The sequence below is a fragment of the Cajanus cajan genome, chromosome 5 (assembly GCF_000230855.2).
Source record: "Cajanus cajan strain Asha chromosome 5, NIPB_CcT2T_4, whole genome shotgun sequence".
Taxonomy (NCBI): Eukaryota; Viridiplantae; Streptophyta; class Magnoliopsida; order Fabales; family Fabaceae; genus Cajanus; species Cajanus cajan.
Genome location: NC_138521.1, coordinates 13,049,492 through 13,070,857, shown reverse-complemented (window position 1 = coordinate 13,070,857; position 21,366 = coordinate 13,049,492). Strand labels below are relative to the sequence as shown.

The 21,366-nt window shown below is 38.3% G+C and overlaps 2 protein-coding genes across 2 annotated transcripts; both read left to right on the top strand.

The window, feature by feature from the left end:
- Positions 1 to 12,169: 12,169 nt before the first annotated feature.
- Positions 12,170 to 14,734, top strand: LOC145957847 (uncharacterized). Its single transcript, XM_083074260.1, has 2 exons — positions 12,170 to 12,671; positions 12,849 to 14,734. Exons 1-2 carry the CDS (start codon positions 12,170 to 12,172, stop codon positions 14,732 to 14,734), a joined length of 2,388 nt encoding a protein of 795 aa, XP_082930386.1.
- A 306-nt stretch (positions 14,735 to 15,040) lies between these two features.
- LOC145957846 (uncharacterized) lies at positions 15,041 to 16,150 on the top strand. Its single transcript, XM_083074259.1, has one exon. It carries the CDS (start codon positions 15,041 to 15,043, stop codon positions 16,148 to 16,150), a length of 1,110 nt encoding a protein of 369 aa, XP_082930385.1.
- Positions 16,151 to 21,366: the final 5,216 nt, after the last annotated feature.

Below are 21,366 nucleotides of genomic sequence, written 5' to 3'. Positions count from 1 at the left end.
GCACAATAAATGATTTTCCAGCATATGGTAACTTGAGTGGGTATAGTGAGAAGGGTCATTATGCATGTCCTAAATATGAAGAAAACACAAGTTATACCCAATTGAAACATGGGAAAAGACTACGTACACTAGGCATCGCAAGTTTCTAGTTCATAGTCATCCATATCGTAGATTGAAGAAAGCATTCAGTGGATGTCAGAAGGATGAAATTTCCTCGACACCGCGCAATGGTGAAGAAGTATATCAACGGGTGAAGAACATTAACATTGTGTTTGGAAAGACGCAAAAGAAGTCAACTGAGAGAAACATCTGGAAGAAACGATCAATATTATTTAATCTTCCTTATTAGTGCAAGCTAGATATTATACACTGTATAGATGTGATGCATGTGGAGAAAACTGTTTGCGATAATGTAATTGGGACATTGCTAAACATAAAAGGAAAGACTAAAGATGGAGTTAGAGCACGACAAGATTTGGTAGACACGGGTATACGTTCTGAGTTACATCCTCAGTCTATTGGAAGACGTACTTACTTGCCTCCAGTTTGTCATACTCTATCAAAAAAAGAAAGAAAAAAAAGCTTTTGTGAGTGCTTACGTAGTGTGAAAGTTTCACAAGGGTACTCCTCAGATGTTAAGATTCTGGTGTATATGCAAGATTTGAAGTTAATTGGTTTAAAGTCTCACGATTGTCATGTCTTAATGCAACAACTTTTGCTTTGTGGCTATTCGTAATATTTTACCATCTTCTTTTAAAGTTGATTACTCGATTGTGTTTATTCTTCAATTCCATTTGCAACAAAGTAATTGACCCTCTAAAGTTAGATGAGTTAGAAAATGAAGCAATCACAATCTTGTATCAATTGGAAATGTATTTTCTACCTTCATTTTTTGATATCATGGTGCATTTGATAGTTCATTTGGTTAGGGAGATTCGATTGTGTGGCCCGATTTATCTTAGATGGATGTACCCTGTTGAGAGATACATGAAGATCTTAAAAGGATATGTCAAGAATCAATACCGCCCAAAAGCCTCTATTATGGAGAGGTACATTGCAGAAAAAGCCATTGAGTTTTGTTCAGGGTACATGTCAAAATTAAAACCAATAGGAATTCCTAAGACTCGACATGATGGGAAACATTTTGGTAAGGGTACTTGAAGTTTAAAGATTAGAACTGTGAGTTGAACAGAAGTTGACCAGGCACATTTGTACATATTGAACAACACTGATGAAGTAATTCCTTACATATCGCAACACATACATGAAATCAAGATAGCACACCCCCAAATGAATGAAAAATGGGTATTGAATGAACATAACAAGGGTTTCTTAGCTTGGTTTAAGAAAAAGGTTTACGATGAGGTTAATGCTTCTAATACACTTTTGAGACTCGCTCGTGGGCCTAACAACGATGTCATTACATTTGGTGGGTATGACATTAACAAATATTGTTTCTATACAAAGATAGAAGATGACAAAAGTAGAGTACAAAACAGTTAGGTTACAATTCAGGCTGAGGTTGTGCACTTTGGTAGTTCTAAAGATAAAAATATCATTACAACATCCATGAGTTATTTCAGAGTCATACAAGACATATGGAAAATTGATTATGTTACGTTTAGAGTGTTTGTGTTCAAGTGTAAATGGGTTGATGGCAAAACGGGTGTGTGGACAGATGATTTAGGGTTTACTTTGGTTGATTTGAACAAGGTCGGTTATAAGGATGAACCTTTTATTATGGCATATCAAGCAAGACAAATTTTTTATGTCAAGGATCCATGTAATGAGAAATGGTCAATGGTCCTCGAAGGAAGAACCATGCACGGAACTCACGAAGACGAGTCTCTAGATATGCATGAGACACCGTCTTTCTCAAGTAGATCATTTGGTCCTATTGCGGACAATGAAGTGGACGAAATGCATGCTATTCGAAGTGATCATGATGAAGGAATACGGGAAAACATACCAACCTATTAGGTTTGTGTTTGTGTATTATTCATTTTTTTATTAGTTGTTTTGTTGCTATATTGTTATTATCTTTTTTACTTTATTTGTCTATTTAGTTAATTCCTTGTTTTAATAATGATATTTTTATTTTTTCAGGGTTATGGAAGATTCGGGATCTGGCAGTGGAAGGAGGGAAGGTAGATCTGTCACCCAATTGTCTAGGTTGACAGTTGGACGCATTGCCAAGGAGAGGACACAGGTTAAGGTGGATCCTCGTTCTGGCAAGGTGTCAGGCCCAAATGCTGCAAAGTTTAGGAGCTATTTGGAAGTCATAGCTCGACGTCATGTTTTTATTATCATTCCATCATGGGATGACATTGAGGAGGCTGACAAGAACCTCATGTGGCAGGATATTCAGGTATAGACCAAAAAATCCCTTCAATATTATATAATTTAAATACATTATTTATTATTTGTTGTTATTTTAATAGCAAAATTTTGACATTCCCAACACTGAGATCATGAGGAAGAAGATGTTATTTGCTCTTGCCACCAGGTGGAGAGACTTCAAGACTTTCTTGACACGGGAGTATGTATTTGGAGAGCGAAAAAATGAGACTCCCTGTCTAAAGTACCAGATTACTAACGAGGAGTGGATGCCATTTCGTGCCACTCGATTGGACCCTTCTTGGCAGGTTAGTTATTGATAATTCTTATATTGACACAAATACTTAAGGTATATTTTAATCTCATTTTCTTATTTGTATTATTGCAGGCCAAAAGAGTAGCTGTCCAAGAACAACAGAGCAAGAATGATGCACCTCATCTATTGTTAAGAGGGGGATATGAATTAAAAAAAAATTGATGAAGGCTAGGGCAGAGGCATCAGGGTTTAAATTTAGTGACCTTCTGAATCCACCTCCCCGCTCTGAGATGTGGATAGCAGCTCAAACAAAATCAGATGGGCAAATGACTTCTGAGTCTGCAAGGGTCATTGCTGATAAAATAGTAAGTAAAAATATACAAACTAACACTCTTAATTTCAACTCATTCAATTCATAAGTGTAGTTTAGGGTATACTTATTGTTAATATGTTGTAAGAGGGTTTAGTTAAGCAGACCACCCAGGGCTCATTTGTTCCCCATGGTCGGGATGATATACTCACAATGGCCATAGGAAGGCTAGAGCACCCAGGGCGTGTGCGTGGTATTGGTGGTTCTTGGAGTCACCGAGATTACTTTGGTGCACCACCATCGAGGAGCAGTACTGTTGACTCTTGCAGTTAGGAGGCTATGCAAAGAATGGAGATGCAGTTTGAAGAAAAATTGAATAACATTTGATAAGAGTTTGAACAGAAGTTTGAGCTTTTGGCTCGTTCTCAGCAACAGACTGTAGTTGCTAATGATGGTGTTCGAGTCAACACTAAAGGGAGTTGTGCTGCTCCAGATCCCTCAGGGGAACAGACTAACACTAATGTACCAAACCAGTGTGAGTTATATGTTAAGGATGACCCTCCACGGTTAGTGGCTATTGGTCGAGTATTTAAGGGTGGCTCAACCATCCATGGTGTCCCTCTAGAGCCAGACTGAACACGGGTTGTGGTTGACCAAGTTCAAGATGTTGTTGCTCCAGTGCCTTTTCCCAATATAGAGGTTCAACTAGTGGGGCAAGAAACCAACACGTCCTTAGCTTGGCCAAAATGTTTGGTGATGCCGCTTTCAGCACGGGCAAAGGTAATTCTATTATTACTCTTTTATATTCTTATAATTCTATTATTGTTTAACTAATTTTGATTATTTCTTTAGGATTTTATCAATCGTGGTAAGGAGGTCATGAGAGAACCTGTTATTGATGATGTTGATATCGTAGAAGCTGAGGATGATCCCATATCTAGGCTTCTAACCATATTACCACGATTGAAGAAGAAACCAATTCAATTGCAGTGAGACATTAGAGTTTTTAGAGTTGATAGCTCTAATGTTCCACTATACATATCCCTGCCCGACGCATTAGAGATTGTTGGGGGAAACTCCATGTTAAATATATCTATCATACAGTTGTGGGCCATGTAAGTCATATTTTCTTTTATGAGTCTAAAATTACAATAATTACATTTAACTTATAATAATTAATTATGTTAGGTACTTGGACAAATTGAGTGTGGAGCAAGCACAAACACAAGTATATGGATTTATTGAGCCTCAATCCATCCAAAAATCAGGAAACACTTAGGTCCAGATCCAACAATATATGCAAACATGGATAAGTGAATCAGGAAGACATATATACATGGCTCCATACATTGAAGGGTTAGTTTTTTAATTGGTTTTTTAATCATGGTAATTTTATAACTAATTTGTTTGTCATACAATGTAGGTCTCATTGACAGTTAATTTTAATCATTCCTAAGGAATACACCGTGGTGTGGTTTTGTTCACTACATCGAAAATCAAGTCACGAAATGAAATCCCAATTACAAGGGTAATTATAATTTTTCATTATGTTTTAAAATGTAACTATATATATTGGCTAACATCTGTTTTTATTTCAATTAATTAGAATCGTGATCTAGAACTAATATTTTAAGTGGAAGAGTCAGATCAAAGACATTGTACTTCATATACCCTAAGGTTAGCAAATTATTTAATAGAGGTAATAATATTTGAATTTATCGACTTTGGAAATAATAGTTATTTGTTTCTCATTTTAGTGTAATAAGCAACAAAACTCGTTTGAATGTGGCTATTACATCATGTATTGGATGAGAGCCATAGTTTCTGCGGGTATTACTGATTCTTGGGGGCAGGTAATTCATATCAAAATTTATTTAAGTATATTTACCTTTATGATAATTAACATTGCATATTAATGACACTTAAATTAATATTTCAGGTCTTTCAAGATCCATCTCCATTGCCCGAAGATGAAATCATCAAGATAAGAGAACAATGGACAACTTTTTTTCTTCAAAGTATATAATAGTTAGATTTCTAAGTTTAGTTAGTTGGATATTATGTTTCTAGTTTGATAGCATTGACAAACATATGTTCTATAGTTTTTTTAGGATAATAGGATTTACATTGTCTTAATTTATGTTTTTTATGATTTATATATTATTTTCTTTTTGTCATTCAATTTTGAAATATAAATTATATTTGAATTTGTATACTGGACTGCCTGGGTTAAGTTTTGTATTTTGGAATGTATGCAAGTTTTGTATTTTGGAATGTATGCAAGTTTTAGACGTATCAAAAAATAATACAAATTTAAAAAAAAAATTACATCGGACTATACCATGTCAATTGTAACAAATAATATATTGGTGGTGATTTCATATTTTTAATATCTCAATTGTAACAAATAATATTCATATAATAGTACATGATAGAATATATCTTAACAAAATTAATCAATTAAAATAAAATACAAGGTTTTGAAATGCAATTCAATTTTATAAGAAATTAAATATATAGTTTTTCATCCGATTATATATTATAATTTGTATGATAAAATTATTTATTTTTATAATAATTAATTTAAAAATATTATTTATTATTTAAAATAATTTTTAATCTGATTGTATAAATAGTTTCACTAACAATATATAAAAAATTTAAGCTCATTTTAAAAACCATGAACTGTCAAATTAAGAAATTTTATAGGTTTTTAAATGCAATGTAATTAATTTTATTAGAATTTAAAATTCATACTTATTATTTTAAATAATATAAATAATTGGTATGCAAGATCATGACTCAATGTTACATGTCAATCTCAAATATTTTTAAGTATTCTCCAATTTTTTTATCTATTTAATTAGTATAAGCTATGTTTGTTAATGTTTTTATCTTAATTTTATCGAAAATATGGTTATCTTAATTTTAGTTAAAATATTAAATTTAGTAAATATTAATGTTGGTTAAAATATTATTTCTATTTTGAAATAAATTTATCTTAATTTAAAATTAAAAAAAATAAAAAAAAATTAAAGTTCTTCATAGAATATAATTTAAATATTTGTCTATATAAAAAAAAAGGAAGTTAGTCCATAAAATGGACTAATTAGTGCATGGAGTAAGTTAATTTATAGAATGGACTATGAGACTAGGCTCCTAGTAGATTGACTAATTTGACTCACTAAGTGAGTATTTTGTCTCTAGCAAAAGTGAGCTTTTAGAGCTCATTGAGCCAAACTTCATTGTTGATCGAACCTTGGTCTCTACCTATGGCCTTTTTTTGGATCACTTAGCTAGAAAGGTTCGTTGAATGAATTTTCTTAGTTATGAAATGGGGCCGCTCATTGAGAAAGTCGAGCTCAACGAATCTCTTGTTTTGATATAAAACACTAAGTTAGATGATGTTACAAGTTGATTAATTGTATGGTGCTTTTCTATGTTGATTTATAATTGAATGATGTTTCTCGATGTTTTTGTACTATTGAATTAAGTGACAAGTTGATGAAGTTGAGTTATCGATAAGTTGTATCTTAATTAGTTGAAAGTTGATTAATAAGTTGTATGTTATATAAGTTGTAGAATCATTTATTTAAAATGCATGTTTTTCAAAGAAGAAAGTTGAATCAGAGGATAATAAAGTTGTTTTAATTAATATTGTAAAAACCCTATTATAAGGATTTAAAGTTGTGATACTTTGTAGAGTCTAACATTAAAGAGAAATTATTTTTTTAAAGTGATCTTTATTGTAGAAGATCTCCAACTACTTATTCAAACAAAGTATTTAAAAAATGATAAAAATTGAAATAAAGTAATTTAAAATTTAAAAATTTTAATTTGAATTTCTAAAACTTTCTATCCAAACATATATGGTTATGGTTATTTATTTATTTATTTATTTATTTTAATATTTTTGTGTATTTTCCATTCTTATGCATAAAAGATCGAAGGATTTTTCTTTGTTTCCAACAATGACGTTGTTATGTTTTGTGCTGTGAAATTTTGCGTTATACTGGTGTGATGACCTCATGCGTCATTGCATACCTCACAAAAATACTTATACAAGATAATATAGACTAATTTTTTAAACACATTAGACCTATTTAATCATAATCTTGTTTAGCGTACGTAACCTATATCAGTCTCCACTGGTCCAAGTCCTTCATGCAGCAATCACTGAAATGCAAAAGATAGAGAACGCACTGTGACAGTGTCATACATAACATAACTCATTGACTTTTTCAAATGATGTGGCCACTGCCACTAATCTATAATTGTCCTCCCAAGTCAATCCTTATTTTAATCATTCTAGGTAATTAATCAATACGGTGTATCAGATAGTTAATGTCCTAATTAATCATATATTTATATGTAAGAATTCCACATACCAACCCTAGCTTGAATGGTTTGACACTTAAAATCAGGCAGTGACAGGATTAAAAAGAAATAATTACACACAAGATTTAATTAATGGGGCAATCTTATTTTAGTTTTGTTAGAGTTTTGAGTAGAAACAATATGATTGGTTGTGACTTGTGAGTAGAGAGTAGGGATGGCAACGGGGCGGGTCGGGTACGGGTTTTATGATACCCGTCCCCGTCCCCGCGACATAAACTCATCCCCGTATCCGTACCCGTACCCGTCGGGTATGTGATTTTTATCCCCATCCCCGTCCCCGTCGGGTATCGGGTATACCCGTACCCGTACCCGTACCCGTAAAAAATTATTTTTTTTTTGCAAAAAAAAATAATAATATTTTTAAATTATTTTTCTATTATATTATAGTTATAATTAGATTATTTCTTTATCTCATATTTTAATCAAGAGATTTCTTAATAATTATACAACTATAAATATTTCACATTATAATAAATAATTACATATAATAAAATGTTAAATTTTTTTAATATAATTAAATCGGGTACGGGTACGGGTACAGGTACGGGTATGATGTCATACCCGTACCCGTACCCGTACCCAGTTTAATTTATCGGGTTTTACCCGTACCCGTTCCCGTACCCGGTCAAACCGGGTATTCCCCGTCAAAGTCGGGACGGGTTCGGGTATTACCCACGGATACGGGTTTATTTGCCATCCCTATTAGAGAGGCATAGAAAAAAGTCTTTTTAAAGCATGGATTGATATGAATGATAAGCTACATTGCTGGAATGATATCTACTCCTATAGTAGTAACGTAAGCTTTAAGGAGAAGACAGATGGTAAATTAATTAAATGCCAGCAAACATAAATATGACGTTGGACATATTCACGTGCATGCATTATAATTCTACTCGGAAATATTATGAATGTGCTCATACTTATTAAAATGCCCTGGCCCAAGTATTATTCTATTAATTATGCCACTGCTTTGACAGTGCAACAATGTTAATTGTGTTGGGGTATGTTATGATATAAGGTGAGAGTGAATAAGTCAAACTCCCATTTAAAGCACGCATATTATATATATCCGTTTTTCTTTATCCAATAGAAATTTTGAACTTAAGATATATATATATTTTTGCTGTACTGAGTAAAACAATAAAAACTTTTGCTATAGTTCGTACCTGCACCAATTTAAAAGAGTCGTTGAAAAATCAGTCACTATGAAATCGCCACCAGTATGTAGTAGGTTATCAGATGCCACAAATAAGTCAACACATTAATGCAATCCATATAAATGATATATAAATGCTTTGCTAGATTGTCAAATACATTAAGGATCTAAGATCTGCCAACTACCAACATAATAAGGATATAAATTTCTATGCAAGTAATTTTTGGGGGAATTTCTTTTTTATTATTATGGTTCAAAACATATTTTATGCACAAGTTAAAATTTTATCTTAGGAATGAATTTACTTCATTTTTTAAAAAAATTATTTATGAAAAAATTTATCTAAATAGACTGTAATTAATATTTTCTTTTTATGGCATAATTAGTACTGCTTTATTCCAAATCGATTGTAATTTTAATATTTAAAAAATATATAAAATGCTTATTTTTTAATATAATTTTAATTATTTTTTAATTTACTCTTTATAAGTAATTTAACACTACAGTTAAAAATAATGTATTTACCGAGAAAGTATAATTATATTTAATAAAATTATATTAAAAAGTGATACATTTAATATTATTTGTATAAAAATAAAATAAAAATTATAAACTGCAATCATTTTTAGATATAAAAGTATTTGGAAACCATGTACATTTTAATGAAATTGGATAACAATAGTGTGGGTTATAAAGTTCTTTTCTAAATTTTTAATATTTTGATAAATAGACCTATTTTATATTTTGTTATATAATGGAAAATTTGAGAATTGATTTTGATTGTAATCAAACTCGATTTTAGGAAAAATATAGATGTTTTGTTATTGTTTGGTATAATTGGTTTTTTTTTCTCTCTCTCAAAACCTCGGTTTGATTAAAATTATAAAAGTAGCTTTCATGTTAGATCGCAAAATGTATACTATATTTCGTAGAATTTTTTTTTTTAAATAGAACTATTAAAACATAAACCATTTTACTTAAAAATAAATTTAAACCAAAATTAATTTTACAAAATCAATTATGCAAAGTTAACTTGAATTTGATACTTGTATTCTCCAACATTGTTTGGGACTATAAAAAATAATATGGTAGTATTTTATGATTAAAGTATATTTTAAGAAGAGTGTGTTTTTATTAAAAGTAAAAAAATTGTATTAAGTTTGAGAAATTGACTATTATTATTATTTTTCTTAGAAAATAGTCTATCCACAATGTAAAGATTCTTTTTATATTATCATATAATCAAATTTTATCCTATGCAATAAATTTATTGACTTTTATAAAAATTATTTTAAAAATTATACATATCATAATTTATGTTGATAGTATAAAATAATTTTATATAATCAGTGTATAACTAACAAATTCTTATATATATATATATAGATATATAATTTTAACACAAAGATTTCTAAACATAATTATTTTATTCCAAATATTATTTAAATTAAATTAATCTTATAAAATCAAAATCATTCATAATAAATTTACAAACTATCACTAAAATGTACATATGTGGATATTAGGTTGTGAAAGTCTAATGAGATCCAACACTTTCGTATACAAAATTTTTGTATATAACTTTATCAAGTTAAAATTTGACACTTAAAAAGTGCATCACTTACCTATTTTGTCATCATAAAATTCATTCCCAATTTAAATACCCCGCATATATATGACAAGAAGACATTGTGGGTGGCTTGCCTTAATTAAGTTTGAGTTTTTTTTCTTTCTTTTTAATCCATAAGAATGGAATACGGGTATTAAAATAATTTATAACATTCACACACGTACTCAACATTTAAGCTAGACCCCATGATAATTAAGCTTGAGTTTAGGACTTTCTTTTTATTTTTTCATTTTACCCGTCACCTGTTACAGTAATTCATTTCATGATAAAACTATAACAGGTAGACTTTGTTTTTTTTAGTGATTTTATATCATGGAATCACTATTAAGAGGATTTTTACGATATTAAAAAAATATTACAAATAATCTTTTATAACGATTTATTGTTTTTTTTCAAAAAAAAAATATAACGATTTACTGTCAATTCGCTACAAAATGTGCAAATTATCTTGTAAAATTATATTTACTTTTTATAAATTAATTAACATCTAATTATTTACTTTTCTATTATTAACGGGTTAATTGTATATACTTTTCAGTTTTTGTCATCAATTTTTTTCTCTATCTAGCTATCTATGTTTTTTTTTTTTTACAGCCTCTATCTTTTTTTTCTTAATTCTCGTCTTGATATATACTTTAACTAAAGGTTAATTAACATTGATGTTTTGTTCTTTACAACAAGAACGGTTGAACTTTAGTTTTTAAAGTACTTTTCGTTAACCCGCACATTTAAATATAATTTGTTTGAAGAATGAAGCAAACACATTTTATTAATGAATCACTCCTACATGTTAGGTTTTATTTTATCCTTTACAAATTAAATATATCAACTACGATATCATTCTAGTATTACACCAAAAGAGAAGAATTCAACCTTAATACAATACAAAAAAGAAAAGAGAGAGGATTTCTTGTTATTCAATATCAACCATCACTGAAAACAAAATTAATAAAATAATTATACCGTCATCTAAACTTAAAAGGAATTATTAAGAATCAATCATTGAAATTTAATTTATTATTTATTAAATGTGTTAACTCAATAGACTTTTTTGTTTTTCTCAAATAAACACTAACAACCTTTTTTTCTCTATACAAATAATATATATATATATATATATATATATATATATATATATATATATATATATATATATATATACACTAGTGAGACCATTCGACTATCTGGTTCGACCATTCGGTCACCTAATGACCGACACCCAAACGGCACCCAAATGGCCGAACCAGGTAGCCGACCGCTGATCAGCCACCAGATGGTCCATAAGCTCATATTCCTCCTAATCAAGAGTTAAGAATTACCCTTAATTGAGGATTAAGAGTTAATCACACCAATAAGCCGATTAGAGGCATATTACCTAATATGGTAATCCTATTGCAGGGCCCATGGTAATCCGGGCCCATAAATGTCAGTATAAATAGCTCATGTCACAAGGTAATGTCACTGTTCATTAATTACCCTAGATATTCGTGTTTGTCTTGACTTGAGCGTTGGAGTGCCTTTTGCAGGTACCTCCCCCTCACCAGAATATTCGATCGGAGCGCTCGTTCGACCCTCAGAGTACGAGAAGATTATTAGTGTGCCCATCAGACAGGTACATTTGACGCCCACCGTGGGGCCGAACCGAGACAATAATGAAGATTAACTGAGCGAAGCAATGACGATAACAAGGAGAAAGAATATGGAAGGTCACCAGACTGAAGAGGAAGAGCACGTTGAGGTCGTAGACGAAACAGATCTCTCCGAGACCGTTCGTCTGCTAAAGCGAGAGATGGAGGCAATGAAGCAACAACGGGAAAAGGATGCAGAGCTTTCGGCCTTGAGAGCCGAAAATGAGGCCTTGAAAAATCAAGACCCTTCATGGAAACCCACTCAAACTGCAAACGCGCAACCCCAAGGGTCTTATCAATCTCATGCGATCCACACCTCGGTCCCCCATGCCCCGGCAGTGGCACCTGAAAAGTTCCCTTCGGCCCTACCCACAGTTGGTCATCCCACAGACTTGGCAACTATTGGATCACACCGACATCCCTTTACCCCCTCCATCATATGCAACTCCCCCTAATGGACAATTGGAAATCTTTGCCTATTGACAAATATGATGGTACAACAGATCTTGACGAACATTTGGATGTTTTTCTGGCGCAGGTAACCTTGAGCACCACTGATGATGCCGCGTTGTGTCGGATTTTTCCAACATCTCTCAAAGGCAGAGCCCTGAGTTGGTTCACTTGGCTCCCTCCCAATTCTATCGACTCGTTCAATACTCTCTCGTCCCAGTTTACCATTCAATTTACAACGAGTCGTCCTCACAGCTTGACGTCTCTGTCGCTGGTTAGCCTTCGGCAAGACAAGAAGGAGTCGCTTCGAACTTTCATGGATCGGTTCAACAAAGCAACCTTAGAAATCCGAGACCTTAACCCAGCTGTGGCGCTCCATCATCTCACGACAGCTTTGAAACTGGGACCGTTTGTTAATAGCATCTGCAAGAAACCTCCTTCGGACATGAACGACCTACGACGGAGAGCCGATAAGTACATGCAGATGGAAGAACTAGCTGAATACCGTAATCAAACTCGGGCCGAACCAGTAAGCAAACCCGAAAAGCAACCAGAGCAACCCTACAGGGGGCGGGGAAAAGAGCTAACTCTTTGAGATCGACCGGCACGGGGTCCGAAGTACTCTCATTATACTCCCTTAAATGCAAGCCGAGCTACGGTTCTCGAGTAAGCGCTGGCATCAGAAGTGTTAGCGGTTCCAAAGAGAGCAGCAACCCCTCCTAGGGCTAATACCAACAAGTCTTGTAGGTATCATCGCAATCGGGGACATTCCACTGAAGAGTGTGCCGCCTTGAAGGATAGAATTGAAGACCTCATCAAGCAAGGACAACTCCAAAATTTCATTGATCGGCCAAATACATCTCAGCATCGCCCCTCGTACCAATATCAGCAGCGAGACCGACCTGAGCGCTCAGACAGACATCGGCGTGAGCGCATAAAATCGCGAGATCGGAAAGACGAGCAGCAAGCATCGCATAGGCGTGTGATTAATACCATCGCCGGGGGCTTTGCCGGGGGAGGATCAACGTCGTCGGCTCAAAAGAGACATCTGCGAGCGGTTAGGTCGGTCAATAATGTCGAACAACGTCTAAGTCGGCGAATGCCCGCTATCACGTTTACTGACAAGGATTTTCAAGGGATTGACCCGATTCAAGATGACCCTATGGTCATCAGTGTTGAGATCCATAATTGCATTGTGAAGAAAACACTGATAGATCAAGGCAGTTCGGCCGACATTCTATACTGGAATACCTTCAAACAACTCGGCATCCCCGAGGAAGAGCTGACTCCTTATAATGAACCGCTTATAGGATTTGCAGGTGAGAGGGTCAACACTAGAGGGTTCATCAAACTCTCCACTCGGTTTTTCTTCGACGAAAAGGAACATCGGGACATCCAAGTGAAATATATTGTTGTTCAAGCCAACACATCATATAACATTCTGCTAGGTCGGCCATCATTGAATGCCTTGGGGGCCATTGTCTCTATCCCCCATCTTGCCATGAAGTTCCCCTCCAACAAAGGGAACATCCTCACCATTCATGCCGACCAGAAGGCAGCTCGGGAGTGCTACTTTGCAAGTCTGTGCCTACCTCCAGTTGAAGAAAGGCAAGCAAAGGCAAGGCGTGTACATGCGATAACTCCTCAGCCTTCAGAATCGGCTTCAGCATGGGACCTTGATCTGAGGTTAAATGACGAGCGAGCGGAACCGATAGAAGAAAAAGTCCCCCTACAGGTCAGCTCGAACCCGTCCCAGGTTACTTACATCGGGATTGGCTTGTTAGAAACAGAAAGAATCGCGTTGTGCAAGGTAATCGTCTCCAACAAAGACTTGTTCGCTTGGATGCCTTCGGACATGCCTAGCATAGACCCAGAATTCATGTGTCACAAGTTGTCGATCTGCCGAGCAGCCAAGCCGGTTGCTCAACAAAAAAGGAAAATGGGAACAGAAAGAAAAGTTGCTGTTGAGTCGGAAGTTTCCAAGTTGTTACAGGCCCGATTCATTCGGGAAGTGCAATACACTACTTGGCTAGAAAACGTAGTGATGGTTAAAAAGCCGAATGGAAAATGGCGCATGTGCACGGATTACACCAATCTGAACAAGGCTTGCCCCAAAGATGCCTACCCATTGCCTAACATCGACCGACTAGTTGATGGAGCATCCGGACATAAGCTATTAACCTTCCTAGATGCTTATTCGGGGTACAACCAAATCCGTATGTACCCGCAGGACGAGGTCAACACAGCTTTCATCACTGACTCGGCCAACTACTGTTATCAGGTAATGCCATTCAGACTAAAAAACGCGGGAGCAACCTATCAGAGGTTAATGGACAAGGTATTCAAAGAGCAAATCGGTAAAAATCTCGAGGTCTACGTTGATGACATGGTGGTTAAGTCAAATGATCTTTGTGCACATAAAGGTGACCTTATGGAAGTTTTCCACCAACTTTGGAAACATGACATGAGGTTGAACCCTGAAAAATGTGTTTTCGGCATTGCCGGGGCTAAGTTCCTCGGCTTCATGTTGTCAACTAGGGGCATTGAAGCAAACCCAGATAAATGTTAGGCAGTAATCGGCATGAGAAGTCCACGTAACATCAAGGAGGTTCAGTAGTTATCAGGTCGTCTAACATCACTCTCTCGGTTCCTCTTCTGTTTAGCCGAGACCGCAAAGCCCATCATCAGGTTGTTGAAGAAAGTAAACAAGTTCACATGGCCGGAGGAATGTCAAACAGTTTTTCAAGCTTTAAAGTAGCGCCTCGGAACTCCTCCAATCCTTTCAAAGCCTGACCCTACTTTGGACATCATTGTTTACATGTGCGTTTCACATGAGGCTATCAGCTCGGTATTGATACAAGAAAAGGAGACCCAAATGCCTATTTACTTCATCAGCCAGATGTTACAAGAGTCGGAAGGAAGGTACCAACTACTGGAAAAGGTTGCACTCGGACTTGTTCACACGGCTCGTAGACTTCGACAGTACTTTCAGGGGCATAGATTCGTTGTACGCACCGATTGCCCAATTGCTAAGGTTTTGAGAAAGCCCGAGCTGGCAGGCCGCATGATGGCATGGTTCATTGAGTTGTCCGAGTTTGACATCTCGTTTGAACCAAGGGGCCTGATCAAATCACAATGCTTAGCAGGCTTTGTCAACGAATTACAGCCGACAGGACATTTCGAAAGTGATCAATGGACGATCCGGGTCGATGGGTCGTCTAATAACCAATGCAGTGGGGCCGGCGTAATTCTCGAAGCGCCGACAGGCATGGCACTTGAACAGTCGCTACGATTTGCATTCAAAGCCTCTAATAACCAGGCCGAGTTTGAGGCATTGTTGGCAGGGTTAAGGCTAGCCCGAGAAGTAGGTGTCCGAAAACTAATCTGTTGGACCGACTCAAAGGTTGTCTCGAAACAGGTAAATGAAAATTTTCAGGTTAAAGACGCCCACTTGTTGAAGTACTATCATACTTTCCAGAATATGTGCCAATTTTTCGATGAAGTAATTGTAAAGCACACACCCCGTGAAAACAATGAAAGAGCTGATCAGTTGGCCTGGTTGGCAACTAGTAGTGGTAAACCTGGACAGCTCCGAACCACTCTTCACCTTGAGCTCTCCATGCCAAGTATCGATTGTACCGATTGTTTAGCGATCTCTGAGCCGTCACCAACATGGATGACTGATATCACCCGCTTCATTACGGAAGGTGTTGAACCTACGTGTCCCTCGGCTGCCAAAAAGCTTAGAACTCAAGCTGCAAGATACTCGGTCGTAGGGGGGGCACTTTATCGAAGAGGTTTTTCATCCCCTCTACTCAAATGCCTTGACCCCGAACAAGCCAATTATGTACTGAGGGAAGTTCATGAAGGAATTTGTGGTTCTCACACCGGAAGGCGAACCTTAGCTCCAAAGGTGCTTCGGGCTGGCTACTACTGGCCCACACTCAAAACCGATTGCATGGAATTCGTCAAAAAATGCGTCTAGTGCAAAAAACATGGCAACTTGATACATGCATCAGCCGAGCAACTGCACAACATCAATTCACCTTGGCCGTTTGCCCTGTGGGGAATGGATATACTCGGACCATTCCCAATGGCTAAGGGGCAATGCAAGTTTCTGCTAGTCGCGGTGGATTATTTCACAAAATGAATTGAGGCCGAGCCTCTCGCTACTATCACAACACATAATGTTCAGAAGTTCCTTTGGAAGAACATCATCACACGCTTTGGGATCCCCCATGCCATCGTCACTGACAATGGACTTCAGTTCACAGATCAGAAACTCAACAAATTTCTTCAAGACTTGGGAGTCAAACACCGATTCACGTCAGTCGAACACCCCCAATCAAACGGCCAGGCTGAAGACGCTAACAAGGTCATCCTCTCAGAATTGAAGAAGCGCTTGGGGGCAGTCAAGGGTGCATGGGCCGAAGAGCTTTCGGAAGTATTGTGGGCGTATCGGTGTACACCTCAATCTACAACTCAAGAGACCCCTTTTCGACTAACATTCGGAACCGATGCAATGATACCAGTCGAAGTCGGGGAACCTTCCTTTCGTCGAACACATTTCGATGAGGATTCCAATGATGCATCCTTACGAGCAGAAATTGATTTAGTCGAGGAAATACGCGCTCGGGCTCAGGTTAGTGTGGGGAGTGCAGGGGTCGGCAGGACGCAATCCGCGAGAAGGCAAGTTGGCAGCTAATTAGGACGGCCCGTTTCGAGTTCGACACAACCTCGACAATGGCGCAATGGCGCGTATAAGCTCGAAGAGCTCTCGGGCAAGATCATTCCACGAACATGGAACTCGTCCTATTTGAAGACGTACTATAGTTAAAGCTTTGTAATAATGATCACGATGTAAACACAGGGTGCACTCTTTTCCTTGATCGGTCTTTTTTCCCCTTATAAAAAAGTGAACAGGGGTTTTGGCCGACAAGGTTTTTAACGAGGCACACATCAATGAAATATAATTCAACACATTCTGCTCATCTCTACTTCAATTGTTTATTTTCCAAAAAACAAAACAAGGTTTCCCTCCCGAGTGACCCCACTCGGCCAAGGATGTGCCTTCGGAATTCAAACAAACAGGCTTCCCTCCCGAGTGACCCCACTCGGCCAAGGATGTGCCTTCAGAATTCAAACAAACAAGCTTCCCTTCCGAGTGACCCCACTCGGCCAAGGATGTGCCTTCGAAGTTCGCTCATAAAGGTTTCCCTCCCGAGTGTCCCCACTCGGCCAAGGATGTGCCTTCGGAATTCAAACAAACGGGCTTCCCTCCCGAGTGACCCCACTCGGCCAAGGATGTGCCTTCGGAATTCACACAAACAGGATTCCCTCCCGAGTGACCCCACTCGGCCAAGGATGTGCCTTCGAAATTCGCTCATAAAGGTTTCCCTCCCGAGCGACCCCACTCGGCCAAGGATGTGCCTTCAAAAAGCAAGCAATACCGAATGACTCCATCGGTCTTGCTTCAAAGAGCAAGCAATTCCGAATGAGTCCATTCGGTCTTGCTTCAAAAAGCAGGCAATGCCGAATGGCTCCATTCGGTCTTGCTTCAAAGAGCAAGCAGTGCCGAATGACTCCATTCGGTCTTGCTTCAAAGAGCAAGCAATGTTGAATGACTCCATTCGGTCTTTCTTCAAAAGAGCAAGAAATGCCGAATGACTCCATTCGGTCTTGCTTTAAAGAGCAAGCAGTGCCGAATGACTCCATTCGGTCTTGCTTCAAAGAGCAAGCAATGCCGAATGACTCCATTCGGTCTTGCTTCAAAAGAGCAAGCAATGTCGAATGACTCCATTCGGTCTTGCTTCAAAGAGCAAGCAATGTCGAATGACTCCATTCGGTCTTGCTTCAAAAGAGCAAGCAATGCCGAATGACTCCATTCGGTCTTGCTTCAAAAGAGCAAGCAATGTCGAATGACTCCATTCGGTCTTGCTTCAAAGAGCAAGCAATTCCGAATGACTCCATTCGGTCTTGCTTCAAAATGCAAGCAATTCCGAATGAGCCCATTCGGTCTCGCTTCAAAAAGCAGGCAATGCCGAATGACTCCATTCGGTTTTGCTTCGACGAAAACGCATATCCTAAAACGACCTCACTCGGCTCTTATTAGCACGTCTTAATTATTAACTTATGTTAACAAGCGTTGTGTTTGAAGACCAATTCAGATTAGAGGGTTCGGAAATTCAAGATCACACAACACCAATTCGGAATGCAAAGACAAGTTACTTTTCATTACTAAAAAGAAGGTGTTATAGACCTTTAGTACAAAAAAAAAAAATTACTATCACGTAAAATCTAGCTAAAACAATCATTCATTGGGGTCTACAGAAGCATCCTCTTGGGTTTCTGGCTTGGTCTCTTGTTCATGGTTCGGTCCTGGTTGCTCCTCCTCAGCTTCGTCTTCCGAGGCACCCTGAGTTTCCTCATCCTCTTCAGGGAGGTCATTCGAATCGTCACTGTCAGGGACAGCTCCCGCGGGCATCTCTTCGAATGACATGAATGACCCCTGATAAAAATATTTGGTCATATCAAACTCAAAGTCTTCGCGGAAACGGCCGAAGCACCTGGCCTGCCGAAGAGCATGGCAAAATCCAGCTTCATGCTGAGCCACAATGCGCTCCCTCGCCTACTCCTTAACTCGTTCTAACTCGGCCTTTTGCCTCTTCCTCTCGGCGCTTATCTTCGTTCATCGCCTTCTGAAGGTCCAGCCGAAGCGTGTCGTTATTACGTCTCTGCACGTCTAATTCAGCTGCAAGCTGGCGGTTCCGAGCTAAGGCCTCCTCGGCAATTGCACTAGCCTCGGCCGTTGCTTTATCGGCCTCCTCCAGTCTTTGCCTCAAGTGCATCAATTCGCCGATAGGTCCCATGGCAAGTTGATTCACCAATGCCAGCGACCGAGACTACAACTCGCAATAACATTTCCACTTCGACACCGCATCAAGCTGGCCCAAAAATTCTCGGCCCTGCTCCGAAAAGGCTTCCGGCCGAACAAGCGAATCGGCATAAATACCTTCACCCCAGAAGGACCGAGACATCAATCCGGGAGGCACACAAATTACCGTTCCACCCGGTGAAGACACTGTTTGTTTCGACTTCTTGGTCTTCTCGGGCCTCTCTTCGGCATGCTTCCGTTTGTGGCTTCCCTCAGCAACCCCCTTCCCTTTCTTCCCATTTTTATGTTTACGGGTCAGAGAAGGAGGGGTTCGGCTATCTTGATCTGGCCGAGGAGACTGGGCAATGGTTGAGCTACCTACACCTCCAGAAGCCTTAACTTGCTGAATCCGACCGGCCATAATGTCACGAATGTTGAATTCGTCAGCACCACTCTTCACCATGATTCCTGCACAAACAACCAAGTGAACATCAATATGAATTTAGCTTAAGGCCGAAATAGGAAGATCACGTACCTATCAAATCGTAGTCCTATCAGGAAGAGTCAACTAAGTTAATTAAAGACCTCGTTGGCAAGCGCCGAGGAAGTTGAAGCAAAAATTGCACGTCCCTTTGCTCTTCGGCTGAGAGAAGCTCGTCTGGCACTTCATCATATGGCCGAGGGGCACGCGTCCAGCACAACGGAAACAAACTCCAGTCATCAGCTCCAAAGAAAAAACGTCTTCCGTTCGGACGAATAGTCACTCGAAAAAATCCAGCTTTAAAATTTTTATAAGACGAAGTGAAACTGTCCAAAAGCTGCCGACTACCCACTCGGTTGAGAGACACCCATTTCGCCAGATCTGAAGGCCGAGAAGAGTAAAAATAGAGAAAAAGTAGAGGGGAAGGTTTAATGTTCACGCACCGACACAGATGTTTAAACCCCTGAAGCTGTGCCCAACTATTCGGGTGTAGTTGAGTCGGGGCCACGTTTAAAACTCTAAGAACCCCCATGGTGAATTCATCAAACGGCAATTTCACCTTTAAATCTCGCAGAAGGCAATCGTACATATAGAAGGATGCCATCTTCTCGGCCTGTTTGTCTAAGCATACCATGTCGGGATTGGGAAAGGCGTTGTTTCGGCACACACGAACCCCAATCGGGTAGGGATTCTCCCCAGCATCGAAATACAAACACTTGGTATACTCCAATAGGTTGGTAATCATAGTAGTATCTCGGTAGCGAGAGTAATATGAAGTGACCTCTCCATTCACCCATTCGTACTCCGGTACTTTAGAATGCCCATATTTTTGCCGATTGGAGACACGCCTACTTCTAATCGGCACCTCCTCACTCCCACTAGTCGAAGTCTCTTCGGATCCACTCTCACTCTCACCAGATCCTCTGATTTCATTCGGCGAAGATACCTCCACGCGTGAATGCCCTGAAGCACTAAACGATGACCCCTCGAATGAAGCCGACCGAGCCCCACTAGCCGAAGAGCTCTCGGAAGAAGTAGCCATAAATTCGAACTTACCAACAATGAAAACTTGAAACGATCACTTGGCGTGTGTGGTTGGATCTCTACACTAGCTCGGACGACACAATTCGGCAGAAAGCGATACGCGTAGGAGACCCTACCACTCATACCTATATATATCAAAACAAAAATGGCGGGAAAATTCAAAAAATTCGAAAAAGTAACTGCCAGATCTTCAAAATCCAACGATGGAGATCGCTTCAACCTTTCGACTCCTCACATACCTTAACACCATATCTATACCCTTGAACAAGGTATTCCTTCCCCAAGGCTAGGGGGCAAGTGTACTAGTGAGACCATTCGGCCACCTGGTTCGGCCATTCGGCCACCTAATGACCGACACCCAAACGGCACCCAAATGGCCGAACCAAGTAGCCGACTGCTGATCGGCCACCAGATGGTCCATAAGCTCATATTCCTCCTAATCAAGAGTTAAGAATTACCCTTAATTGAGGATTAAGAGTTAATCACACCAATAAGCCGATTAGAGGCATATTACCTAATATGGTAATCCTGTTGCAGGGCCCATGGTAATCCGGGCCCATAAATGTCAGTATAAATAGCTCATGTCACAAGGTAACGTCACTGTTCATTAATTACCGTAAATATTCGTGCTTGTCCTGACTTGAGCGTTGGAGTGCCTTTTGCAGGTACCTCCCCCTCACCGGAATATTCGATTGGAGCGCTCGTTCGGCCTTCAGAGTACGAGAAGATTATTAGTGTGCCCATCAGACAGGTACAATATATATATATGGAACCTGTTCAGTTTGATTGCATATCACAACGC